The following is a 27525-nucleotide window of genomic DNA, read 5'->3' on the forward strand; positions in this document are numbered from 1 at the left end:
GGGGAGATAACAGTTGACGGGCTCAAGACACAACTGTTTGCTTTAACGACGTTTTTTTGTGGTTGCCAAATTCGATTCCAATAACTTTCATCTGACCTGTCAAAGCGTCCCATCTCACTCTGTCCCATCAGTCCTGCCCCGGGTCCATTAAGCCGGCGAATTCATTCCTCTGGCCTGGCCAACCCGCGAACGATACTTGGTTTTCAAAAAAGTAGTACGATTGCAGCCGTCTGCCATGGGGCCATCCTACGCCTTTATGTTGCCAAGTCGTCATTATAGTCTTCGATTTGTCCCTCCTAGCCTTTCCTTACGTATTATCGTATAAGACCCTTCAACCATTTCTCAGCGCCCAAGCGGGGTTTGGGTTTTTTCCGTTTTCTTTAGTTTGAAGGTGGTTCATCGTCCTCTGGCTGATCGAACAGAAAGTTGGCCGCAAGCTCCTCATTCTTGTCGCATGCAAAGTAGGCCTGGATAGCCTGGTCGCGGTCGAATCCAAGTCGACATAACTGAGAAATAGTTAGCTGAAGCCTCAATAATTACCCCAGCTTCAGGGCTTGAGAAAAAGTAACTAACCCGCTCGATAGCATCGCGCTCCTCCTCTGTGACGGAAATGGCCTGGGCACCGGGTGGCAGAGGAACATCATCCTCGGCATCCTCACCGAGTAGCTGTAGAAACTGTTCTGGATTTGAGGCAATCAGCTGGGCCAGCTGTGGGTTCCCTGCACCAAGCTGCTGAAGGATGGGCTCGAGCATTTGGGGTGACTGCTGAACCACTTGACGAAGCTGTTGGAACTGAGGGCTGTTGCGAAGGAAGTCGAGGTTACCCAACTCGGCTTGGGCGGCAGCAGCACCAGGCGACAGGGCACCGCCGGTTTGCCCGGCGCCGGCGCCTCCACCTCTTCGCTGAGCAGCGAGATCAAACAGATTAACAGCGTCGGAATCGTCAAGAGGGGCGGCGGCTGGAGCGGCGGCCTGAGGAGGGGAGACTGCTCGTTGCGTCTGCTGGACGCTCTCTGGGATACCCTTCGGACTAGAGTTAGTGGAAACTATCCTCTGGGAAGAATTCAGAAGTGCTACCTACAGTTAGAAGGTACTCGACAGCTCGGTCAGGGTTGTTGAAGGCAGCGCGCATGGCGGCCTCGATCTGGGTTCTCTCGAAACCCATAGCTTCCATGTTTGCGATGGCCTCGGCGCGCTCAGAGCCCATGGCCAGGCCAGAGGGCGTGCCAGTGGAGCGGTTGGGAGTCGGAGTCGCGGGGGGAGCGGCGGCTTGAGTAGAAGTCTGGACGGGGGCGGGGGGTGCAGCGGGAGTGCTGGCAACTGGCGGCGCAGGAGTAGCTGGAGGTGCTGCTGCAGCAGCAGGAGCAGCAGCAGGCTTGGGCTGTTTGGCAGAGATTAGGCGATGGACAATCGCAGCAAGGCAGTCTGGGTATCGGGGCGTACCTTGTTCACCATGCAGACAACGAATCCTTTCTCCTCGATATTGTAGGACTGGACAGTATCGTCATCTTTCAAGATTTTTCCTATGCCAAGTCAGAACCAGGGCAGTGCGACGAAGCTAAGCTTAAGCCATGTCAAACCTGAGTAGATGAGCTTTTGGCTCTTGGGGTCCCAGCCCTTCTCGGCCGAAATCTTCTCCTTGACGGCGGAGATCTAATCAAAGACATGTCTGTTAGCGAGTGATGACGATGGAAGCGACCGCATATGGAAATGCCATCGGCAAAGGCGGCGTGGCGAAAGACGTACTTTGTCTGTGGGCTCGACATCGAGGACAAATTTTTGTTGCTTGAGATCCTGCGGGAGAGACAGTCGTCAGCCAAACTGATCAGGAGCCAAAGGGGAAGCCGGCGGTCACGGCGAAGGCCATACGACGCCCCGCGCATGTTGATCCAGAGCCAGCGACATGACATACTCTAAATGTGACCTTCATGATGGGCAGATGTGGTGTTGCAGCGAGGAGGCTGCGTCGGCTAGGCGAGAGGTGGAGCGGGATGCCTAGCTGTTGTCGTGCCAGGCGGGCAGAGGCGGATCGATGCGCGAGAGTCGAGCAGAGAGAGAATGACGAGTGCGCCGCAGTATCGCAGTTGCTATCGCAGATGCTGTGCTCTGGCAGAGTGATCTGGATAGGATTTTGATGGTATGTCGAGGCAAAGTTGGAGGAGAGGTGGCGCGGGCCAGAAGTTGTTCAGGCTGCCCTGGGCTTTTGGAGAGGGCGGGGTCGCTCTCGCTCTGAGCCTGTGTGATCAATGATTTCCAGTGGTGGAGAGCGGCAGAAGCGCTGGACCACCCCACAGCACAGCACAGCGCAGCGCAGCACAAGGGAATGCCCTCACCTCATCTCGCCTGTGCTGTATTGTACTTGTACTTGCCGCAGCAGGTACCGAGGCCATGCATGCAGCTTGGTCTGCCTTTTACGTTGGCTGTTTCCGCGACGCTGATGCTGGAGTCGTGACTCTGACAGCAAGTATCTGTCTACCTACTGGAGTAGTACCAGCAGCGGTCTCATGTGCTCTACCCGATGGCCGTCACTGAGCTGGAATTCACTAAGCGCGGGCATGGCCAGAAGTTGAGGTGACTTGATGGCTCTGCTGCTCAGAGTGTTTAGCCTAGCAGTTTATCTTTAACACCTGTAGCAACTCAAGCACCTACACGGTACTTTCTCATTACAAACAACTGCTAATGTATTACCCATTTGCTGCAAATCTGTTACAGCCGTCGACTCTCTCAGGTCCCAATACTATGTTACGTATTTCCCCAGCGTCCAAATCCATCTGCATGCTGCACTGCAGCCTAGCCTCGCTGATGACATACGCACGCCGCTACTGCCTGCTGCCTGCCCGCCGGATGCATGCATGCATGGTATCGATATCATTATCGTGATAAGCGCAATCATTCGCCATTCATACGTTCAACTTAAGGCAATCGCTGCCTTCTGCAGAAACTTGGCAACTGCACCTCAGCCTTAGATCAGCACATGGTGATTTTCTAGCGCCGCTTAAGCTTTGTACCCAAGTACTCGTATTTCATGTTGATGCCTCAACCTCAACAAAATCTGTAACATTATCACGTCACTCCACCATCCAACGCTCGCAGAACTCTATATCGGGCCTTTGAGAATAGAATGTTCGCAACATGTTCTAAATGGTTACTGCCTTCCCACTCATTTGCCTTTAGCCGCCCAACAATGCTTGACTCCTCTGCAGCTTTTTAATTCACTTCACAACATGTGGAATCAGGAATACGAGGCTCTGACAAGTATGTATACAATTCTGCTTTTATTTGGTTAAATATCGTATACCAACGAAGTGAAGCGAAAAAGAGTTTGAGGTATGTGTAATATATATATCCAACGAAAAAGAGATAAATAAAAAGTCATCCAACGCCACGCTCATCTAAAACTTTGGCCAACAACAAATGGTATCATCGCCATGTCCGTCCATGTCCTTCTAACTTATATATTTCCCATTTGTTTTCCGTTTTTCTGGCGTTCTCGGTGAATTCGATAAAGAGTGCGGTTCGTTAATTGTATGAAGAAGAGAATAAGAAATTTTCGCATACGTTAAGTCGTTAAGTTGGACCCTTGTGAGCTCTCATCACAGCTCCCTCCGTAGCCATTCAGGCGCAGGAGGTGCCATTCCCCTATCGGCAAAGTCCTGCCCGCTGAGATCCAACTCAGATCGGTAAGCCTTGAGCGATCTCGAGTCGAAGCTATCCTGCCTGGCGAAGGGGTGGGGTGCAATTGGCAAGCTGTCGCTTCGGAAGCGGTTGAGAGAAGCATTGCTTGATCGATGGACAATGACCCGCGCTGCATCTGGAGCCGCCATGACAATGGTGCCAGGCGTGGCGAAAGGATGCGGGTCAGGGGAGTCGGATCGGAACAGAGGGTGGATGTGAGCCTCGCCGCTTGAGCTTGGCAGATCACGAAGCTCACGTCGAATGGACACAGGGCTGTAGCTTCGGCTGCGGCGTCTAGTTTGGATACGAGGCGGCTCGAGTTCAGTGAAGGATTGTGGTGACGGACTCCGGCTGGCCACGGGGCTGGCGGGAATCGTTTCCAGCCCGCGAGGCTTGCTTTGCGTGGGTGTCGAAATCTCCAGCACCGCCTCTCGGTTGTGTACGTCTACCGAGGAGGTGTCCCAGGAATCAAAGGCATCGTCGGCCATGGTGCTTCGGTTGGCAGTTGACTCAATCGACATGGAGCGGCTCCTCTCCTTGGAGGAGCGCATCTTTGACTTGCTCGAGACGGACCGGATTGACTGAGCCACATAAGTCACGGACGATGCAACGGTCTCAGCTATTGACTTGCCGTCAGCCGAATTAGAGCGGCTTCGACTTCCTCGACCATCCAGCTGCGCCATGGGGCTGGGTTGATCCACGATGGGCATCGTCTGGCTGTATCTAATAGCCTTTAGGTTGATCTTGCGCGCGCGTCCCGACTCCTCGTCTTTGCGGGCTGGCCAAGAGATGCCAGTGGCGTCCGTTGAAGCGGGCAAGACCTGGTAGATAGTATATACGAGTTGACTGGAAACAGCCAGTCCAAGAGTGACAGAAGATCCGACGAGGAGGTGTTTATTTGCGCCTCCATCGTGCTTTGTCAAGTACACCAAGCCAACGAGCGACGTTACTGTCGCAATTACACCAGTCGTGATTTCGAGACCAAAGAAAATCCCCCGCCAGAGTTTCGACTGCCCCGGGAATGTAGATAAAATATCAGCTGCAATTAGCCATCCGAGAAGGATCAAAATCGCAGCGTCAAATACAGCAGCGATAGTCGAAGCTATCCTGCCCGGCGATGTCTGAGAGATGCTGACGCTAATTGCGCTTTGCGTGCACATCGTGGCCATCGTCGTGAGGAGAGCAAACGCTCCCAGCGCCAAAGAAATAATTCGAGCCATTGCGTTCAGAATGAGAGTCGCCCACCAAAGAAGGAAATTCGAAAGAAGGAGAAAAGGACTGCTCGTGGAAGAATTCCAGTATGAAGGAGGGGACTGAAACACAGAGGCTTGCGGCAGCCAACTGATTGGTCACCAACGAATGACGATGCAGGCGCCCAGAGGCGGTTAACCGACAGCTTGACCAGGAATATAAAACGATGGGATGTAAAAATAAAAATAGCGATTGATGGCAGCCAACAAAACGATCCCAAGGTGCGAGTTGTGATGCTGCTGGGCTGTTCGGCTCTAGTGCGATTGCCTAGGCCCGGCAGATGGTGGGATTCCGGGGCTTGTGATTTTTGTGATAAGTGACAGTCGAGACAGGTGACAGCAGCCACGGTACAAGTAAACGAAGGTCGGCAGAGAAGCCAGTAATAGTTGGTTTCATTGATTCGATTGGGTCGGGGTGGAAAAGAGTGTTACAATGGCTTGGAAGCAAGCATTCCGAAGAAGAGGGGAAAGAGAAGACGAGTCCAACAGGAGGGTGGATTACCTGCAGAGAAAAGAGAAAACAGAAGAAGAGGAGGGAAAAGAAGGAAAGGCAAAAGGCCGTGCCTGGGGATGAGGGGGAAGAGCTACACTAAAAGCTGGCGGAATCTCATGCTGTCGGGGAATATTGACGCGTTCGGGGGTGTCATGGATTATACAAGTACGAAGTAACAAAGTAGGCTTTTGTGCTAAACAAGGTGCGCGGAAGGGCATCCGGGCAGTGTGGACTTGGAAGCAAAAAAAAAGTGAGATTTTTTCTTCGCCGGGTGGATGCAGGGAACAGGGGACGGCACATCTTGGGAAGGGCAACCTTGCATCGTGACAGGGGTTTGTCAAACCTTGGGTTGGCTCCTTCAGCCCAGCTTGTTGTTGTTTTTCCTAGCTGGTACTGTACTCGTAGTATAAACAACATGGGGCCGGGAGAAAAGATGGCGGAGCAGCCGGAGAGCCTTGCTCGTTGTGCCTGGAACTTGGCCGGACGGCACTTTTTTAGTGCCGGGTACTAACGTTTGGAGCAAGCTTGGTTTTTGCCATGTGCAAGCTACTCGTACTTGGTACATTGTACATTTTTTGTGCGATTATGTCGGGCCAAAAGTATATTATATGACAATTGCCAATAGATGCAAAACATGCTTTTGTGCTTCGTATGACCAGCGCCGAGATGGTTGCATCATATACAAAAGAGAACACGGCAGTTGCTGGACTCGGACGAGTATGCCCAAAGCAGACACAGCACTCAGCTCGCTATGCCATGGTTTAAACTATCTGAAAGTCAACTTGATCTTACAGTATTAACCCTTGGTGGGCTTCCAAACCCACATCACTCATCAAAGTGGAAATGGAAGGGATGAAGAAAGACAAGAGAAACAAGTCACAGAAAAAGTCATTGGTTTTGAAGGGCCTAGGGTGCGAAACCCCCGACACTGACTAGACTTTCTCTCTCTCTCTGTATGTACCGCGCAAAGGACAGTGCAAGGAACCAAAGGAGGTCCACGGCTCTGGGACAACGGCCGCGTTCCATCTTAGCACTTGGACGAATTTGGTCCCGGAGTCATGGAAACTCCTGGCACGGAGTCATCGGGGGGTCGGATCCATAATTCGGGCAGAGACTCCATAGCAGTGACAGGCACGGGAGGAGACAACAGTGAAGAACTTTCCAGCTCCATAATTGCACACACTGTCCCTTTTTTAATTCATCCATGGATCAATGTTATTTTCCCTTAAAACTGGGCCAAGGTTGTTTTTGTTTGCATGGCCCTATCCCACTTGGTTCGTCGCCCGGCTTCGCAATCCCCCCCGTCTAAGTTAGGGCTCGGTTTGATTCCATGATAGACCCGAGGTTGGCATTTCTCGGGAAAGCTTCTTTCCCTTCCTCTTTGGGCTGTGAAATCATGGGTGCCGTCGGATTATGAATACGGGAATTGGGTGGTACAATGACGAGTGATCGTATAGAAGCTTTTTCTACTCTTACGGATTACTCTTATAGTGCTAACCTAGAGAATACCCTGGGCATCTGCCGCTGTATACATCATACAGAAGAAGCCCAGGTAACCAGCATCTTGTATCCTAAATTACACAGTACATAAGATTGATAGCTACTTGTCTCGTAATAGAAGAAAGTAGCGATATCATTACCGAAAAGCTCCGAACCGCTGTGATACTCGCACTGTATCCGCTGGCTTGCAGGACAGCCACTCCCTACAGCACGTATATGCAAAACGAGAATGCACAAGCAAGGGAAATCTCGTTGTGAGCGGCCCATATTTTCGCTTTCTCTCTTCGCTTCGTGAGTGCATCATGTGCCCTAACCATCCCATGTCCGCATCTCACCTGTCCGTGTCTTCGTCAGCTTTCTAATCTCATCTCAGATTTGTCCCTCTCCCCCGTGGCCGAGTGGAAACCGTTGCCGGGCTGCCCTCCCCTGAACAAGAGACGAGAGCCACGTTTTGTAAGGGCGACTGGGAAGACAGATTACTCAGAGACAAAAACAAAGCGTCTTCCGTTTCAATGTCTCTCGGGCCTCCATCCCCTTGTTCATTTCCATGACAGCGCAGCGTCCGCCGAGCTGAGACGCGAAACACAGCGCGCAATCAATGTAAACATGGCCCCCGACTAAAGCGCCGCAGTGGCTTGCCGCAGTAGTACCAGGTCATAGCAAGCAGCGTTAGAGCATGGACGCTTTTTTCAGCGGCTTCAGTACCTAGCCTCAAACTCTGCAGCGCCTCTTGTGGAGAGCCCCCTTTTGGGGCTGTTTGCTGTGTGCCCCGAGCATCAAAATCAAGCCTCACGATGACGACGAAGTCTCACCAAGGCCGCCCAACGGCTGCAGAACATGTTCGTCTCAGCCCCAGAGGGCAATCTCGCCAGAATTCCTCAGCCACGTGCGACAGGATCTGCGACATTGGGCGGTGTTGAAGAAAATCCCCCAAAAAGAGCCGTCGCTTTTTCTGCAGGGAGAGTGAGAAAAGGTCCCCATCGGTACCTGCATTGGCGGCTCATCTGCACGTAATCATTTCCCTCCTTTTTTTTCGTCTTCACTGTTTGCAACCGCTGTTCGCATATATATTGGGAGCAATATACGGTACAAACAAAGTACCCAGGCCGGAACGCCTAAAAAGGGAAATCAGTGCGATTGATCCTTTTTACACTTGGACTGAGTGTGTACCCGTATTAGCAATCAACTTGCTCCCAGTGCACGATTACATCAAATCCATTGTTCCTAAGCACAGTGCAGTAAGTACTTGCACACTCAGGCACCACAACGTGCGGCCCGCCGCGGAATCCAACTTTCACCAGGCACAGGCACCGGCAAATTCCAAAAAGCTACCGCTTCAGGCAAGGGGCCCTTTTGTCGCTGTACTCGTATGCTTGCTTGCACTGGGTCTTCTATCTCTTGCGTCCCAAGTGGAGCGGGATCCAAACGGCTGAAGGCCCCTTGCAGCTCAGCTTACCAAGTACTTTGAAGCGATTCCACGGATTGGCCAGTAGAATGCAAACAAAATTGGAGGCGCCTGCAGGCATCCTGTCCTGCCCAGCTGAGGAGCCGTGGGCTATTTTCTGCGAATCCTGACTAAATGATGCAAGTATGACAAGTGCTACATGGACAGTACGCACAGGCGTTTTCTGGATTCCTGTTGAGCTTGAGCTTCGTGCAATGCGGGTTTGTCTACCTTCTAAAGCTGGTTGATCACATCACATCACTTCATGTCTATTTTTAACAATGATAAGATATTGCCAAGTTGTCCGTGGCATGACGTCAACTTACACAGGGTCTCTCCAGGAACAGCAACGTTCCATTACCAGAAAGAGCACGTCCACAGTCAATATCGGACAGCAATCGGAGGCATTGCCTACCACGTAATAAATGATGGAATATTTCTGGTTCAAAGTCCGATTTCGCTCTCTGCATCTACAAGGGAAAGCGAGATTGAATGCTACGCTGATTTATCTCATGAAATGAAATCGAATTGCTAGAAAAGTGACAGCAAAGTACTCCGTACGCCGATCTACCTTATTCAAGATGCAATGCTAGGGTAGGTGTCAAAAAAGACCGGGTCGAACTCATTCTGGAAATGTTCTATCCACGACAGCACCACGATTTACTTCCATGAGTCTATTCATATCGCGTGGCCCTTGTTTTTCGTTGTCATTCATGGTCCATGCATTTGCGTCACCTGTTCCAGCCCAGCTCAGCTTCTTTGTCTCGCATACCAGCGACAAAGTCTGTGCTGGAGTAGCAATGATTTGCTACCTCCTCCATTCCAGCGCAAAGGCTGATTAGCTCAAAGATGGCTTTTCGTGGGGTTGTGGCCCCTTCGACACTCATGTGATATCTGCAACGTGTCGTGCAAGTACCGATTAGCTGCCTAGCCCATTGGTGACCGTGGTAACCGTTTTAATGTATAAGTGCCTTATCAAGAAGCACAGACGATGGGAGGGGATTCTATTTACACGTATCGAAGGATCCAGTAGTCAGGTTCCTCTTCTTGGCATCCTGTTGGGGTCCATGAAGAATGTTTGATGAATGGAGAATTAGACTGGTATACTGCTCTTCATCCCGATAATCTATTACTGTCTATGAAATCTTGCTCTCCGTAAACATTTGACTATTTTATCCAGCATAAAGACCCAAGGGATAATCTCCCTCGCATACATATAACCGTCTCAGTATATACCGACCACTATATTCGTGGTTACAGGAGGCGACATCTACAAGCACAGACCGTACTCAACACCCTGCATGGACTCGGCTCAACGTTGGCCTTCTGCACCTCTATGCCAAACCGTTGCTATTTGCCTCCCACACAGAGTCACATGGTCTATCACATGGCCATTGCACAGACACACAAACGTCTGTGTGTCGATTGCATCCTCGTATACGCGGAACCGTGTGGATGCGGTGTCCAATTCATACGCCCGGTCCTCGCAATCTTGGAAAACCTCTCCTTAACTGTACATCGAAAAAGCTGGGTTCTAAAACCGAACCTCGAGGATTCGATTCCTTAGCTTCGATTATAGGAGATTTGACACGGGTCGTTTCCTCGCCTAAACGGATATCGCTATTATTTCCCAAGGAACAACTCTCATTTGCACGCTGCCTGGATTGTTTCAAGGCTGGTTCCCGCTATTTCTGACCATGACCCTGCCAGCCCGTCGGATACCGCGTCGATCAGGCTGTCGCATACCATTTAGGTGCTGATGAGAGGGAGATTTGTCATGTTCACACACTTCGTACTTATCCGAGGCATCTCGGATATCCCAACGGCATTGACTCGAGGCTTGGCTAATGATTGCAGCATGAGTCGTTGTCTTCGTACTCGTAATTGCCAAGGCTGCAGGAGTGCGCCCAGGAACTCGTGAATCTAGTACTCCGTGCGAGGGTCAGCCAATCTTGACCACTCTTTGGCCCACCGTTGGGATTCTTCCTTTGACGCCTTGTCATCTCCAGATTCTGCAGCTTTTTCTAGGGCAATCTCCGATAATAGACTGAACATGTCAGCCCTGCCATTGGACGCGGCAGTGAAGAGGTGTCTCTCTGCCGCATCCCTGTCGCTTACGCGAAGCAATTTGCCGAGCTCAATGTCTGCCTCAATAAGCCCTATCTCGGACAGGGACTCGAAGATTGCTCGTGCTTCATCATGCCTGCTCGTCTTGACAAATGCCTTTCCCATGCATAGCTGACAGTAAGGCTTCCATTCGAAGCCTGCTGCCCCCACCTGGAGCGCCCGTTGAAGGGCTCTGATTGCAGCCTCGTAATTCCCCTGCTCATACTGCAGCTCGCCCTCCACTGTGAGAGCGTCAGGGTCTCTGGCTGTCGAGACGAGTTGCTTGAATCGAGCTTCGACTTTTCGGAGCTGAGCGACCCGCCCGTAGGCTCCTGATCTGGCAAGATGCCGAGCAAGCGACAATATGGAAGGCCGATAGCCGGCTTCGGATGCCGATGCCCAAAGGGCGGTTGCAAACGCATCTGCACTTCGAGGACCTCGGATTTGACGCATGATACAAGCCGTCTCATGAATCACCTCGACGGGGAAGCCGTTTACTTGAGCATAGATTAGTGACCAATCAACAACGAGTTACGAATGAAGATAGAGATGAAAATTAGCATACTGCCTGTCAATGTGATAGACCATGGATCCGAGCCTCGGCTGATTGCCTCATGGAACTTTTCGGCACATTTATAATACTCCTCTGGAGTATGCCGTTGAAAGGCCTCTGGGTCTCTGCTGATGACAGCTTCTAGAGATGATTGCGGAATCTCAGATAATTTGTACACTTCGAGTGGTGATGGTCCAGTTCTTTTCAGCCTGGGAACCGCATAGTGCCGTAATTGTCCAGTTTTGCCAGCTGATAATGCTTGTCGTTGGATAGTAGAATTCGTCGTGGAGGCAATTCTTAGTGAGCGTGCCGATGAGACCAAAGGCCTAAAGGCCTTGCAGTAGCGACAGGTCGACATGGTATTAGTCAAAAAGCCGAATTGAATATAGAAACGAAGCTCCCATGCGTCACAATTCAATGGAGTGCTTGAAGAAGAAGAATATCTTGAGCTTCAAGCTACCGCAGGTGAGGAGAGTAGGCGGTGCAGAACTTTCTCTCTGAGTGACTCTGATGAAGTAATAATCCAATAATCCAAGAGGAATTGAGTAAAATCGGATTCTCTTCGACCTTGTAGACTTTGAAATTGCGCTATAGTTCTATGAGCCTGAGAATCGATGATAGTGATAATGTGGCTCGCACGATAAGTGAGAGGTTGCTTTTTGGGCGCATTCGCTCAAGCGGACGGCCAATCAGACGCGCCAACCCAAGACCCCACCGAAATTTTTTTGAGCTTGAACCTCAAGCCATCGCAATCGATTAAGACAAAAAGTGAGTTCCAAAAACAAACAATTTCTCAAAAAAAACATTTAATAAGAAGAAACAAGCTTCTTCTTCAAATATATCGTCAATTGAGGAGGAATTGAAGCGACTCACAAAGGAGAATCTTGATATACGACGCGTCGGAGGCAGATATCAAACCCGGTGTGAAAATTTCACACAGCTGAATCTCATCGCCCAACATGGTTGTCCAGACCAGGAGAAGAAAAGCCCTGCAAGAGGCAGAGGAGCCAACAAAGTCAAGTCCCGCGCGCAAGATGCCGGTGAGGGAGAAGGAGGATGATGCGGATGTGCCAGCAAAGGCAACGCCAGCAAAGCGAACACCAGCAAAGAAGACCACGCCGGCCAAGGAGACACCAGCCAAGGAGACTCCGGTCAAGGGCACTCTCATGGTTTTTGACGATGAAGATGAATCCGAATTTCAAACTCCTGTTGGCAAAGAAGACGAATCTGAATATAAAACTCCTACAGAGTCAAATAGCGCTCCCAAACCAGCAGAGGTGGAAGACGAGGAAGAGGATAGCGACGATGAGGCACCCGAGGCTGTGTCTACCGCCAAGGCTGCCGAGGACATCAAGAAATCTGCTCAAGCCGCTCAGAAGGCCGCTCAGGAGTATGTTTCCCTAATGCCACCTTTGACATATCCTTCCTTAGGCTAATTATTGAACCAGGCAAGCGGCCTCACTAAAGCGCAAGCGTCAGCAGCGCGATGAGCTCCTCAAGAAACAAGCCGAGGAGCGAAAGAAGGCCGAAGAAGCCAAGCCGCAAAACGACCAGCCCGAAGCCAGGCAAACTAAATCTGACGCCAGAGCAAGGAAGCGCACAGAAAAGTCCCAGATCCCAACTGTTCTACCCGCGGAATTCCTGACAGACTCTTCAAGCGAGGATGAAGTCGACGACGCCGCCGAGGCCGCAGCAGGGCCCAAGAGGCGAAAGGTGGCGGGTGTCGAGAAGAAACTGACGCGCTTGGATGCCGGGCCCAAGGACGAAGTGGTCAAGTCGACGGTGTACCGGGTGGCCAAGAAGACGGACGAGAGGATGGCGCCGAAGCTGAAGAAGCATACGAAGAGTTCCAAGGAGCTGCTCTTGAAGCGGAACAGGCCTGCGGCTGCGAAATCCGGAACTGGATTCTTTAAGAGGAAATGAAGTTCTGGGGAAGCAGCGGTGCTACGTCGACTACATATGATGATACCCAAACCGTCATAACTACCATACTTTTTCTTCCCCGTCGGTGATTCAAGACTGAGAGTGTTTGCTCAGAAGGATAATACATATATCGCATTACAGCCTCACCAACAACTTGAGGGTGGTTCAAAACCATGGTTCACAAGCACTTGGGGCCTCTCGACAGCATAAGCGGCAATTCAGATTCCAGGTGGCTCACACAATATCGCGGATAAAACACGGGCGAAAACATCAACTTGAGAGGGAAAGCTTCTCAGCAGGCAACCAAGCGACAGATTTACAGAGTATTACTAGAAATGGCCACGGATATGTTCTGTAACTACATAGGTTCGATAGAATAGGAGTTTAATGTACATCTTTTCTGTTCTTGAACCTTTCAACCGTACATGGGCTACTCGTATCTTTATTCGTGCATTTCTTTTCAGTGAATGAAAATTAAGCATCTAGCATCAAGATTTGAAGTGAAGCAATACCCCCAGAGACGTTCTCAGCGTTTGTGCTTGTATGTATAGACGAATTGTAAACTTAGTTGAGAGTGTCTCATCCAACTGTTGAGCGCACCATCTACTCATCATTCACATGTCACAAGTCAATCATATCGGCACTCGTACATGCCCAAACAGAGATAAACTTATCGTTCCTTTTCTCCCCCTTTTTTCTTTTCCTTGTAGAGTTCTCCAGAATATCACATATAACAAACCGATCACAAAAAAGGAAAAAATCCCCTTAATATACATGTAACACAAACCTTGCTCATCTCACATTTCACCATCCACAGCGTCATTCAGCATCATCCTCCAGAGACTATCTTCTTTTCTCCCCCTTCTCTATTTCTTTTTTCTCTCCTGATCAAAGGGTTACAGTCACACCTTTTTAAGAATGTAACGCTACGCTACAGGCGCTTGTGACGATATACGAGTACATGCATGCGTCTAAGCTAAGCGCCTCCGGATGCAACGCAAATACCTGCCGGCATGCCGCCTTGGGTAGCTAGATGTGGCATACTCGTATGTGCACTGCATTTGAGATAACAGGTCATTTGGTCATTTGACTTGGATCTTACCCAAATAGTGGCTTCCTGGGGATGCCTGAATCCTTGTCCTCAGCTGGCAAAGGGACAACTCTGATGCCGTGTTTGTTGGCCCACGGCGAGCTGATAATGATGATGATAGTGATGACGATCACGAAACGTGAGAGAAACAATGATCCTTGCATGTGAAACGCGGTGACTTCACCTCTCTACCCCAATCACCCAGGTGACTCCAGCTCTCATTGGTCTCGGCACATCATAGCGAGATTCCTACCAAAGGAGGCGTTCGGCAACTGAGGCGGAATATTCTCTCCGTCACGCTAAAGAGTCTATTTATACAGCAAAGGATCAGGCCAATTTACTTGATGTTCGCTTATATGCAGTACTCAGCCAACATGCGTGTGAAAGACCGTTCGAGAATCCAACCCGATGTCGGATATTCGGAAAGCGCTGCCGCAAAAGACATATCACATAGACCGAACCCAATCTTTTTTGCAGTATTCACAATAGATCACACCTACCCCTACCGCTACTATAATTCTTGGCAGCTCAAGTCCAGCTTTGAAACGTCAGTATTGTTCAGGTAGTACTTGGCGTTTGGGAAGTTTAGTGATCAACGACATAATTAGAAGGCAACCGGTTGAATGAGAGAATCATTGATTCCGAATTGTAGGAAGCGCAGGAAGCGCAGGTGGCAGTGCCCTTGCGAGGATCATCCCAGCTTTAAACGCAGCATGCATGGAGTGCTGGGCCAATGGGAACCATACGTCGCCATTCTGCTTTGACGGCAGCTGCCCAGTGTGATTGTATATTGCCACTCGTTGATACGGCTGCTTTCTTGGTCATTTATGACAATATATCGGCAGTTGGAAGTCTCTCCTTGGATAAACCAAGCTAATAGTCAGAGAGCACGGAATGATTCGTTCCCGAGAGGTAAGTCGAACGGCAACAATGTTCACTTATACCAAAGGCGTACTACATCTCATTTGTCACCAGAAGACTTGGCCTGGTCATGGAGAATATTTTTGTCCGATGGCCCTCCTGATGGTCCCCATAATGGCCTTCAGGAATATTCCAATGGTAAATGGGAGCTCTTTGAAGGAGGCGGCCGTATCAATAGTGTCCAGTAGTCAGCATCCATTCAACAAGCTGATGCGAAGGGGCTTCTTTGAGACAGAGATGGCGCAAGGACATCTGAGCTTGACTAGTACGTGCTGGGTAGTTGATCGACAGCGTAGCATGTCTGCCAATCAGGACGTGATCCAGGTGCCCGGTGGACTTCAGCTTCTCAATTGTCCCAATTTCTTCTAATATCAGCCTCAAGTCTCAGTTGGCAGCCCAGATGGTATAGAGTATGCCACCTCCAGTGGCTTGAAACAACTGGAGCCGGACGGGATACGCGGGCGCGGCGTGGCTTGAAGCTTGTGACTGAAACTCTTCGGCCAGGCGGACCAGTCCGAGCCCTCTTTTCCCACTCGTCCCGCAGGCAGTTATTTGCACGGGACTGCGTTCTATAGACAGAAACTGGATTGATTTCCCGTATAGCGAGTCATGTTCTGCACAGGTGACACATCATTCTACTGCCATGAGATCAAGTGGGGGATGGGAGGTTTGATAGACAGTCAACCAACACCTAGTGCCTCCCGGGGAGATGCATATTGCCCCGTGCGGCAGTTGAGAGCATCCACCAGCCATGTGCCGTCGGCCGTTGGAGGCGTTGCGACCGATGCCGCGCCAATAGTCGCAGTATAGCTCCTTTCGGTGTACGGTAGCATCGCCGCACCAGTCGGACATATCTCTAGACGAGCTTCTCTGCGGCTCTCGCGCGGAGTAGGCTCTGGAGATGGCAATCCATGCCGGTCGTTTCTGTCGGGCAGTTTGCAAATCCCCTAGCGCCTCGTTTGGCCTGTGCATCTTGGAATCGACACCAGTACAGCATCTGGTGGTGGTTACCCTAGATAAGCAGGAATCCAAGCAGCGAGATGCTCGCATGTATGACATATGAGGTACGAAGTATATATCGAGCGTTGTGCCATCGTCAGAGATATGGGCATTGATCTGTGCTCTCGAGTCAACCATGCGGCTCTAGTGCTTTAAATCAATGGCCGCTCAGGCGAATGTTGCTTTGGGCTCTTCCGTAGACCTACGGATATAGGATTCTGCCTTGTAGCTCCGGCCTGCAGCGCGTCCATGGAAACAAGACTCGGTGCTGCAACCTAACGGTGACAGAGCAAGACCGGCCAACTTGGACAATAAGCGGTTGGCCACCCCGTCGGACTTGCTACCCTCTGGTCGAGATACCTCCAGCCACCAGTCGTAGCAGGGCATCGCATGTACTCGGTCCAAATAGAGGCTAGAATATGCAAATCTCTGCACGTCGTAAAGTGCAGACAGGTGCCTTGCAGAAACCATGGTTCGACAAGCGACCCCTTGCTCAGTAACCCTGGTCCCACGACCAATGCGACCTTGTTTCTCCTCTCTGGCGAATGGCATTGCATGAAACGTGCCAGGGCCAGTTGAATCATTGACTTCGGCTTGTTCCCTCCCAGTTCCCCCGGCGCCAGAGTGATTTGGAAAAAGGAAATGGGAACAAGGCACAGGAGGAAGGGAGACGACACAAAAGCCATGTGGCAAAGTGCCGTGGACTAATTAATTAATCGTTTGAGAATGACGCCAGCCACGGTGATTCAGATCCGTTCGTGGAATGATGGCCACTTCCCCCGCAGTTGCAAATTGGCTGTAGTATGCTGCCTTGTACGGAATATTCGTATGTGCAAAAGGAAAGTCTGCCACCGCTCTTCCAGCTGCAACAAATCGTGCTAGTCGTATAGAATTTACGGCATACGCATACTAATACCCAGCAGTGGCTCGATAAGAGAGAGGGCGCAGCCAAGCTGAGAGTTGGGAATAGACGCCTCTCGGCGGCTGGAGCGCCGGGGAAGCATCCCAAAGCCGCTTCGCGCGCGCTGCCTGAGAATCGATTCGTCTCCCGGCCACGATGCTGCTAATGCTGCTTCTGAAGAAGTCTCCGGCCCCCAACGCCGAGCTGCAGACTGGCTCATTAGCATGGCGGGGATATATCCGTACGGCGTAGCGTATTTGCACCAGGACGTACAGTAGCTTCAGCGACTTCCAGACGCCAGGTAGCCCGACCTATGATGCTATGCCGGATTCAGCTGCGCTTCAGGTGTCTCTTTGCTTCAAAATGTTTCTAGTCTTTTTCGCCATCGCTGCACGTGTATGCAGAGATCCAGCACTACTGATATTGGCTGCCATGGTCCAGGGACGAAGTGGATGAGTGAGAAAAAAGCCACCATTCCCAGGCTTCTCGTAACCACGATTCCTGTGAAATTGGCGGATCCAGGGCGGTGGGATGAATAATCTCAGGTCGCAGATTGCCCATGCTCCTTTCGTCTCCTCGTGCAGTCGATTCCATATAGCCGGGTATGGAGGACAAACAAGCAAGCCGGACATTGCCCAACCCTAGCTTCCCACCATTATGGGACTCGCACCTTGGGACGAACCCAGCAACCATAACATGCCTGTATACAGGTAGCAGTGCTCGTAGTACGACTAGGTTCCTGGAGACTCGAAGATGCAACTTTGCTGGGACATGTGTGATAACCCCCCACCGTGCATGTTAGCTGCATGCATCAGTTTGATGAGCACTTCGTACTGACAGGCTGAGCTCAGGCCTCGTCTGGTGGCGGCAGCCCAGGTAACCTACTAGCTGAGCCTCGCCCTTTTCTGGAGGCCAATTCCTGGCTCGTAAAGAACCAAAATTGTCCTTTTCATGCGCCTATGAAGAGGAGGCAGAGCCAGAGGCAAAGACATGACAGCAGCTGCAGAGGGGCGCCAGTTTAATGACAAGGCCGTTATCGTTCATGACTCAGCGTCCTTGATGCAATTCGACCGGTTGAAAACGAGCCAAAGCTAGCGAAACGGTCGACTTCGAGCGCAGCGTACTATGTGCTTGGCGACTACGAAATACTGGATTGGGAGAAAAGTTGCGTCCCTTTGCATCTCGCTGCCTGGAAAAAGGCGCAGACGATAGCGATTAAGCATGTGAGACATGCAGCCCCGAGACTCTGGGCCCATGGACACGATCTCAGGACTTTGCCCGAGGACTGGGTCGGGAAGGAGGTTAATCCAAGCAGAGAGTCCTTGTCTTCTGGCTAAAAGAGGTACCCCTGTGCTCCCACGCGTCAGTAGGTCGATGCTTACTTGTCCGGAGTACTGGCATCAAGTTACCCGACGTCGATGTACCGTTCGTACGCCGAAAGGTCTGTACAGTATGCCCATACCAGCCACTGCCACCGCTCTGGAGCGAAAGATTGTCCTGGTTAGGTGGCTAGTAGGGGCCGTCAGAACAGGTTCGGGCGCTGTCACCCATGTCATGGCCAGCTTGTCGGCCCCGAAGATGGTTGGCAGCTTTGCACCGCGGGCCGCCTCAGTGGGTGGCGCTCCGCAATCCTTGGTGCTTTGGTGAATGCAGAAAACATGCATGTCCCAATAAATTGCCTGCTGGACCGGCTCTCGTCGTCCTATAGGCCACCGATGCTGGCATATCCACCAGCAGCCACGCGAGGCTAATATAGCGGTTTGAGACGCGAGTTTGAAGCTATGCCGGAAGGCATTCCGTAAGGCTTGGGCGGGCTCATCGTGGAGTAGGCCTGCGATATTTTCTTCTGCAACGGCGGTGCCGGCATACAAATTCGTGATCGCGGCAATGGAGAGATGGAATGAAAAGCGGAGGAGGGAGGAGAGGTTGTAGTGACGATGCAACCTGAACGGGTACGAGACAGTCCCGTGACGTGCACCAAACAATTTCAAACAAAGTCCCCTAACACTCTCCCGGCGAGTAAACGCATCAATATGGTTAGTGCTGTAGTAATGAAGCACTCTTCGTGAGCACGAAACAAGTACTAGGTAGACGAGAGAGTACCGAATCGGATGCCATTGATTGACTTGATGCTACTCAGTGCTCGTACAGCAAGAGAGCCTCCATCACGGTGCATTGATTATTGCTCCATTTTCGTAAATCGGTGCACAACGGACGAGTGTCTGTAGAGACATGCCTCGGCAGCCTATTTCGCACTGGATTGCTTTTTTCCCCGCGGAGGAGGGCTCACGGTCTTTTGGTGCTTTGATATCTTTGCCTTGCTTTGGACTTTGGTAAAGCAGTGGATACAGCACACCTCCGGCTTTAGCCCAATGGCACTCTCTTCAACGCACGTCCTGTTCTGCAGCTACCAACTAGCAACTCCGAGAAGTCCACATAAAGCTTCCAGCCTGTTGATGGGTACTGCGAGTACTAATGGGAACTCAGCTTCTTGTTAGGCGTAGTCGTCTTCGAGCTTGCCCATCCGCTAGCATTCTCGTCTCGCGTCTAGAAGCAACAAGATTAGCAACGGCTGGAACCAAGGTTGTGGTTGGCGGCCACGCCACTTTCTTCAAGAGTCCCTCCCACTGGTATGCTCGTACTACCTAGTAGTAGGTAGCATGAAGCCACATGAAGCCAAAATCTTCGACAGGACGTGCATGAATTAGCGTTGATGACGGAAAAGACCCAGCACAGCATGGCGCCAAGTCGGGCAGGCCCTGATGAAAGTGCCCACTGGGTTCTGATTCTTCGAATTTGGCACAAACGGCGCTCTCTCCACCACCACGCAGACCTTGGCCGATTCGGGACACGACGACAGGGGATCGCATTGAATGCTCTGGCAGGGGTCCCAGCAGCGGAGCAGAACCCGGCCAAGGCGAACGGCAGGGCCATGCGCCTTGTCTGGGATGCCCTTCCTTTCCATTCTCTGCAGCCTCCGTCATGCAAGACAGGGCAATCAGGCCATCCATCTCTGCTCGTGGGACATGTGCTTCCGCCGGCAGCAGCAGTAGCATCGTGTCTATGCGCTGGAGATTCCCGCCGGCAGTCTCTGCGATTTGGAGCCCGTGTGTGTCTGTGCCTTTGCCTTTGCCAGTCTGTGCTCGTACCCGTTCTTTTGCATAGCTCTTCCACTCTGACTCTATCTTGACCTCTTAATGACACCGACAGCAGCTGACTCCTCTCTCTTCGTGGGTTGTCGTGTGGAGGTGCATGTACGTTTAATCTCGCTCGGACCGTGTTGGCCCGGGATCTACAGCACCCGAATCTCCCCAATACAGGTTACAGGCTTGAAAAAAAAAAGAGGGAAAAAGAAACGAGTCGAAAAGAGCCCTTGCGTGTGCGGGCCAATGTTCGATTGCAAAGGCTACATGGACCTTACCTATCCCATCGGCTTTTGTTGGTGCCAAGTGAAGTGAGGATGAGCTCACCACTGCGGGAACCAAGGCCAACAGATTAAGGTACCATTGAAGGTACCTTGTTCCTCCATGCAGGTACCTCGTCACTCGTCAAGTTTTCAGGGAACCGCTACTGCAGTAAGCTCCTCCCACCAATTACGCAGCGGGTGAACCAGCGGCCTGGGATGCGGCACTAGGACGTGCTGGTGCAAATTGGATGGGATTGCAGCAAACTTGAATTGGATCCAGCATTGAGTCTTCAGCACGGAGTACCGCAACCTGGCATGTACGAGTATTGGCAATCTGAAGTACCCACAAGTTGCCAGCTGCTCGTGGTGCTCATACCCACCTGTCTGCTGTCTGTCAGTAACCTCAATGGCTGTCCCAGGCCAGAGGTAATATTCCGTGCATGTAATGCCTGCTTAGCTTGAGCTGGAGGCCATTGTGATCACCAACAGACCCAGCCTGCTGTAACGCAGGAACAGGCTTCATCAGTCCGGGGTCGTTGCTGGCATAAACAACCTAAGAAAAAGAGAAGAAAAAAAAAAGAGGCATGACTGGCTCCAAGCTAAGAGGGGGACAAGACAAATTGCAGGCCCCCTTTTCTCGGTACCTCCAGGTACACGGACAGGTAGCTGGGAGGTACCAGACCAGACCCTTCCGAACAGGAACAGGCCTCATCGCGTCAATCTCGCCTGCTCTACCCAAGCATGGGGTTTCTCGTCTCTTTTCCAATTTTCTCTTTCTTTTGTTTCCCTTTTTCCTTTTTCCTTGCCCCCCCTCACCACTCCTCTGGTCTTAACGAGTATTCGTACAATCGGCCTCTTGTTTCCTTTCCTTTCGTCTCATCTTGTCTCTTTTTTCTCTCGCCCGCTCGTCCAATCCTTTAGCCCGTTGGCCCTTATCCAAGCATCTCCCTGATCTGTTCTAGCTGGCCCAATTCACCCGTGCTAGCCACAGTCTAGTAGGATATCGCCTGCCTCCGTCCCGATCTGGGCACAGCGTCTTTTCACCATCATGCACACGCTGTCCCCGCCCTCTCTCCCTCCGGCCCGCTACTGAGAAGCCATTGTCGAACCAGGAGCTAGAAGCTGCATCTGCGTTGCATTTTTTCTTTTCCGATCCTACACCAGTCCTAGTACTACGTCGAACCATTCCGGACCAGTACTTTACTTGACGGAGCGCCTTTCTTTTTTTTAATTTGTTTTCGTTACCTCATCCTGCGTCGTACCTGCACCCGATTGCTGCGTCTTCTGCGTTCTGCTTCTGCACCTGCATCTGCATACCTCCATACAATACGCCATTCTTTTCCCCCGCCAGCTTTCCGGTCCCTTTGTTGTTGTTTGTCTCTCTCTCAGAATCTCTTCTTCCATTCTCTTCTCTTCCCTTAGCAACTCCCGCCGCGGGCGCCTTTGAAACAACCCACGCCTAAAGCCACTAGTCAAATGTCCAAGTAAACTTGCGACATTGCACACGCTCCGATTAAAATTAAGAGGCACTTGCTGAAACACGCAAAGAGAGCCACGCTCAGCTCCAAGACATCAATTATCGATTTCTAGCTTGAGTTGGTGACCCACCACCGGCGGTCTCCATGTTCAGTCGACGGCACAAGAGTCAGCATCACGTCGACGGCCGCAGGAGAAAGCAAGATACAATATCAAGTGCTCTGGGCGACCTGGGCCTCATTGCCAGTCCACGGTCAGCACGGTCGGCTGGCCCTCGGTTTAGGCCTGAAAGTAGTGCAACGGATGCTCCGTTCCATCTTGAGGGTATGCATCTCACCTCCCGCGCCAACCTTATATACGCCCCCTAACTACAATGCGTCGCGACTCGTTTCCCCAACACCCCCCCTCTTCCTCATCCTCCGTTCTCCTCTTTCCTCCACCTGACAATGACTGTTTTCCACTTTCAATTCTCTTCAGCAGAGTCGCTAACTTTGACCTCCTTCAGGCCATTCCCCTAGCAACGCAGCCTCACGCAGTACCGTTACTCTCAACCGAGGGCGGTCTGCAAGCACTACCAGCACCGCTACCGCTACATCTAGAAGAGTAGGAGGTATCGACAACAACGTCATGTCGAGCAGCGCGGATCGAGGCCGCATGCGGCGGGACAGGACATTCGTGGGCAGCGAATGTGCTGTCTGCGAGGAACCACTGGAGCACACGCTGCGAGGCGAGCGCATTCTCCAGTTCTCTTGCTCCCATGTCTCCCACGAAGCCTGCTTCTACGAGTTCATCCGCGAAATGGAGGCACAATACTGCCCAACCTGTGATGCCCCGCTACATCTTGACTCCAGCCGAGGCGGCAATGTCCTGGACATCAGTTCGTCATCTAGACGCACGGAAACGCAGAAGCATGCCGCTAATTCAGACGTAGACAAAATCAGCAACATGGTGCGTACTGCCGGCACCGAGTCAAGGGCTGGCACCGTCACCCCAGCGCCCACCTGGGAAAGCCAGGGGGCGCCCAGTGTAGAAACCCAAAGGCGTCAACAGTTGACGCATACTCCGAGTGTTGGCAGGACGAGCCAGCGCGATGGCAGGGACAACAGCTCAGATCGCTACGCTTCTACGAGACATACTCGCAATGACAGTACTGGCATGGCTTCGTCTAATGGCTATCCTGAGACTGCACAGAGCGGCTCTCAATGGCGCCACGACTACGACGTCCAGACAATGGAGACGACACCCAACAGCCCTCGCGCCGCTACGAGAAATCCCATTCCTCCCCCGATTGTGACCGTTCGCTCCGAGTTTCCTACCATCAGCAGGTCTCGCCAGCAACAGACGCTCACGTGCCTTGTCACTATCGAAGTTCCTGACAACAAATGGAGGCCGGACCCCGAGGATATTGGATCGCCGGTACAGTCACAATTGGCTGTTAACCCGGGCGTTCCTGAGGTGGCCCCTCGCGAGATATCACCTGCTCCGACGCCGACGCCGAACCCCCCACGTTTCCACCCTTACGAGTCTCCCGAGGTTTTGGAAGAAATGACGGAGAATCTACGCAACCGCGTCGATAACTGGCATGGACTAGAGTTCAATAGATTTGGACAGCTGAGACTGTGCGGCACGTTACGAGTGGGCAAAGATAAAGTATCATGGCAAGAGCTCGAGTGTTATCTCTTCTCCGAGATGCTCATTTGTGTCAAGGAGAAAAAGCTCCCGCCCCACTGGGATGAGTCTGGCGCTCAACGAAAGCAAGCTACTCGCTGCACACTCAAGGGCTCCATCTTGATAAAGAAGCATCTCAATGACGTAACGGAAACGGGAGCTATCGATGAGAACGTCCTTACTCTAAATCTCTCCGTGCTTGAACTGCCACAATTTCATCTCAGGTTTGACAACCGCAATCAGCTCAAGCTATGGAATCAAGCTCTATTGGATTTGAACGCTGTCGATTTTGCTCCTTCTATTCGAAGTCCCGATCTGGACCGCGGAGAGTTCTCTGAGAACGATGAGGACGGAGAGTGGGCACGGGCTGGCCAGCAACGTGTATCCTCCATTGCTTCTTCCTGGGGCCACAAGTCCGGCACGACTGCACCGACCGAGTACACCAATGTGCCAAGCAAGACCATTCGCCTCCCCAACGCTGTTCACGTCCCGATCGACGTCGTTGTCGTTGTTCCCATCTCTTCGTCAATGCAGGGTGTTAAGATCAACCTCGTCCGTGACGCACTCAAATTCATGGTCAGCACGCTTGGTGAGAGGGACCGCATGGGCCTCGTCACATTTGGTTCCGGTGGTGGCGGTGTGCCAATTGTTGGCATGACCACCAAGGCTTGGCCTGGTTGGTCCAATGTCCTGGGCTCAATCAAACCCGTTGGTCAGAAGAGCCATCGCGCCGACGTGGTCGAAGGTGCCAACGTTGCTATGGACCTGCTGATGCAGAGAAAACACAACAACCCCATTGCCACCATTCTGCTTATCAGCGATGTGTCGACATCCGACGCCGATTCTGTGGACTTTGTCGTCTCTAGGGCAGAAGCAGCAAAGTAAGTTGAAATATTCATCATAAACTCGCCTGTTTTATGGAGCTAACAAAGACGCCGCCGTATAGGATCACTATTCACTCCTTTGGGCTGGGAATGACCCATAAGCCTGACACAATGATTGAACTCTCGACGAGGACAAAGGCATCATATACATATGTTAAGGACTGGATGATGCTGCGGGAATGTCTAGCTGGGTGCTTGGGCAGCATGCAGACACTGTCTCATCAGAACGTCAAGCTCAAGCTCAAGCTCCCAGAAGGATCACCTGCCAAGTTCCACAAAATCAGCGGCGCTTTGCAAATCACCAAGCGGGCAACGGGACGAGACGCCGAAGCGTCGCTCGGCGACCTCCGATTTGGAGATAAGCGTGATGTGCTGGTTCAGCTTGTCATCCTCCCCGACACCTCTTCTCAGGAGACGCTTGCTCCGGACCCATGGGACAACATTGTCTCAGGCCTGGAGGCTCTTGGTGGGTCGACAGATACCGATACAGAGAGGACCCTTTCGGTGGAGGAAGTGCCACTTATCCAGGCTGATCTCATCTGGGGCGACATCTTGAGAGATGGCACCACGGCTCAGATGCCACGACCATCTCTTCTGGCCATTACCATGCTGCCGGCAAATCTTGGTCAGAAGAACAAGTGGCAGAACACGCCGCCTATCCCCCCACACCCCAGCGTTGTGCAGAGGCGAATGGAGCTGCTCACCTCAGACATGCTCACGCGTGCCCTGACTCTTGTGAGCCGTGGCCAGCACGACCGCGCTCATACACTGTTGAACGAAACCCGCTCCATCCTCAAGGGCCTCGGCAAAGGTGGCTTGCCACCTGTGCCTCCCAGCAAATCGCTACCTTCGACACCGCACCCAGGCAACGATGGGTCTCCGGCATCCGGAACTCCAGATCGGAAGCGTAGCCCGTCGCCTACGTCGGCAACATCTTCCTCTGGCAATGGCCCGCCTGCGCTTGGCCCTCCTCCTCCGCTAGGCCGGTCACGCTCCACCGACGGACTGACACTGGGCGTCGGTATCGACGCCACAACAGTTGCTGCTCTCGATGCTGAACTCGAGAGCAGTCTAGAATGGATCCAACACCCTGCCGTGTTCGGCCGCGACAGTCGTAAGGCGGTTCTCCAAGCAATCGGAGTTATAAGCTCGCAACGTGCCTTTACGTCGCGGAGCCCCATTGAGAGTCTGTGGTCGAGCCGGATCGGTGGCATCAAGCGCCTTGCAGAACGCAGCCGAGAGTGGCGAGAAGAAGGCGGCGGTGAGGGCGGAATCACTGAAGAGGCGTGATTCAATTGCCTCTTGGTCATGAGCGAATGACACCCTCGTACGTTCCGTTTATAGCATGGCCATGGCGTTTGGGACGGCTTTCTGCTTTTGTTTATTTGTTTTGCTTTTTTTTTTTTTTTTTTTTTTTTTTTTTTTTTTGGCAAATTTTTCAACGATCTCATGGTTTTTTTTCCTTGGAAGATTTATTCGGATTCCCTTGGAACGTCTCGACGTATTCACGATATTTCCTTGCACAAGATATCTTATTTACCGACTTGCTGGTGATACCATCAAGCTTTAGAAATCTATGACACTGCAACCTTTTTCCCTCTCAAAAGTATACCCCCTCAAGGCACACACAACACACACATACACGCACACAGTCTCTCTACCTTTGCCTGGTAGTGAGAAACGTCCCTCTCGTGTTTGTTTTCTTAGCTTGTTTCTGGTCTTTTTTTCGGTCTCGTTTTCTACCCATCTTAATTTTGCGATGCAAGATGGTAGCCGTATATACAAGTTTCCAATCTCTACGACATCTTTGGAAGCGAAAAAGCAATTATCGTATTGCTTGTTACTGTCATTTGATTACACCTCTGTTAGACCGTAGTGTTTCCTTGTGTCTTCTTTTTTTCTTTTTTTTTCTCTTTCTCTTCTATTCGGAATGGGTTGGATTGGAATAATGGAAGAAAATCTCGGATTTTCTTTGGGAATATTTGGCTGAGAGCGGATTGTGCATTAAACAAAGACGCTTATGTGTAACATACATATTTCGATTTGCATGGTATTACGAGGAAACACTGGAATGGTTGGAGGCCCGATTCTATTCAAATGCTAGATAGTTGTGTGCTTTTATGCTGAATACATGTCTGACAAGCCCCTTTTCGTTTGGCGCCCTTCTCGAGTGCTCGCTTCAACACATATCAAATGGACAATGCTGATGACAGCTCAACTTCTAGCTAAGGACAAACCGAGAATTGGAGAATTGCCAGACAAAGAAAGATATGAACATTCTATCCCTATTCCTGACCCTTTTCGATGTCTATTTGAAGCCACTAGTTCTTCTTCTTCTCAACCGGGTTCGCAAGGGCATCGAGAATCTCCTTGAAGGACTGGATAATCTCCTCGGTGTGCTTCTCTTCCCACTCCTTTCTCGTGGCCTCGCCCAGATTCCCCTCACCAATAGCGAGGAAAGCGTCGGGCCCAACGCCGCCAGAGAAGGCAAGCTGGGGCCTAGTAGCAGAGACCCTGAGGCCAACACCCTCGAGCGAGCCCTTGACCTGCTCAGACGCGATCTTTGCACCAGAAATGCCGTAACTAACGATGGCGGCGGGCTTGCCGTCCCACTCATTCTTGAGGTAGTCGATTGCGTTCTTGGTGCTCCCCGCGACGCCGTAGTTGTACTCTGGCACGATGAGGACGTAGGCGTCGTGGGAGGCGATTTCGGCGGACCAGCGCTTGGAGTGCTCGTGGATGAACTGGCCACGGGCGGGGACGTTTGCGGGGATGACGGGCTCGTCGTAGACGGGGAGCTTGAAGGTGTCGACGTCGACGATGGAGAGGGTCGCCGAGGAGGATGAGGCGAGGGGGGTGAGGACTTTGTGGACGAATGAGGCGACGTTGGGGCCGAGACGGGGGGTTCGGGTGCTGGTGATGATGATGGCGATTTTGGAGGCCATTTTGAAAGATATGTGTGTGTTTGTGAGGGAGTTTGTTTGTTTGTGTATGAGAGAGTGAGTTGAGGTGAGTTGGATTGTGTTGAAGAAGATGAGGTTGTGGTGTATATATACTGCCCGTTATATAAAACAGATGGCGATATGATTATAGAAGAGACGCCACGGAGAGTCCTTAGAAGTCCGAGGAATAACTATGATTAGAGAATGATAAGAGAATGATACGAAAACACGACATTCACGATCCAAGCTTTCACCTCGGTTGAGATCCCCACGGCGAACATGAACACTCATATT

General features: G+C 51.5%; 6 protein-coding genes across 6 annotated transcripts; 2 read left to right on the plus strand and 4 right to left on the minus strand.

Moving 5' to 3' along the window:
* Window positions 1-380: 380 nt before the first annotated feature.
* T069G_07214 (UBA/TS-N domain-containing protein) lies at window positions 381-1930 on the minus strand (the record flags this gene model as incomplete). The annotated part of the gene is made up of 7 exons (XM_056174424.1): window positions 381-506; window positions 574-1023; window positions 1082-1381; window positions 1444-1523; window positions 1581-1653; window positions 1747-1794; window positions 1913-1930. The coding sequence occupies 7 exons, from the start codon at window positions 1928-1930 to the stop codon at window positions 381-383; spliced, it is 1095 nt and encodes a 364-aa protein (XP_056028003.1).
* A 1663-nt stretch (window positions 1931-3593) lies between these two features.
* T069G_07215 (uncharacterized protein) lies at window positions 3594-4835 on the minus strand (the record flags this gene model as incomplete). Its single annotated transcript, XM_056174425.1, has 1 exon — window positions 3594-4835. The coding sequence occupies one exon, from the start codon at window positions 4833-4835 to the stop codon at window positions 3594-3596; it is 1242 nt and encodes a 413-aa protein (XP_056028004.1).
* Window positions 4836-10285: 5450 nt separating this feature from the next.
* Window positions 10286-11379, minus strand: T069G_07216 (uncharacterized protein; the record flags this gene model as incomplete). Its single annotated transcript, XM_056174426.1, has 2 exons — window positions 10286-10965; window positions 11034-11379. 2 exons carry the CDS (start codon window positions 11377-11379, stop codon window positions 10286-10288), a joined length of 1026 nt encoding a protein of 341 aa, XP_056028005.1.
* A 601-nt stretch (window positions 11380-11980) lies between these two features.
* T069G_07217 (u3 snoRNA associated domain-containing protein) lies at window positions 11981-12944 on the plus strand (the record flags this gene model as incomplete). Its single annotated transcript, XM_056174427.1, has 2 exons — window positions 11981-12411; window positions 12470-12944. The coding sequence occupies 2 exons, from the start codon at window positions 11981-11983 to the stop codon at window positions 12942-12944; spliced, it is 906 nt and encodes a 301-aa protein (XP_056028006.1).
* Window positions 12945-21883: 8939 nt separating this feature from the next.
* On the plus strand, window positions 21884-25579 carry T069G_07218 (pleckstrin homology domain-containing protein; the record flags this gene model as incomplete). The annotated part of the gene is made up of 4 exons (XM_056174428.1): window positions 21884-21990; window positions 22337-22614; window positions 22669-24286; window positions 24352-25579. 4 exons carry the CDS (start codon window positions 21884-21886, stop codon window positions 25577-25579), a joined length of 3231 nt encoding a protein of 1076 aa, XP_056028007.1.
* A 1031-nt stretch (window positions 25580-26610) lies between these two features.
* On the minus strand, window positions 26611-27234 carry T069G_07219 (NADPH-dependent FMN reductase domain-containing protein; the record flags this gene model as incomplete). The annotated part of the gene is made up of 1 exon (XM_056174429.1): window positions 26611-27234. The coding sequence occupies one exon, from the start codon at window positions 27232-27234 to the stop codon at window positions 26611-26613; it is 624 nt and encodes a 207-aa protein (XP_056028008.1).
* Window positions 27235-27525: the final 291 nt, after the last annotated feature.

The sequence above is a fragment of the Trichoderma breve genome, chromosome 4 (assembly GCF_028502605.1).
Source record: "Trichoderma breve strain T069 chromosome 4, whole genome shotgun sequence".
NCBI classification, from domain to species: Eukaryota; Fungi; Ascomycota; class Sordariomycetes; order Hypocreales; family Hypocreaceae; genus Trichoderma; species Trichoderma breve.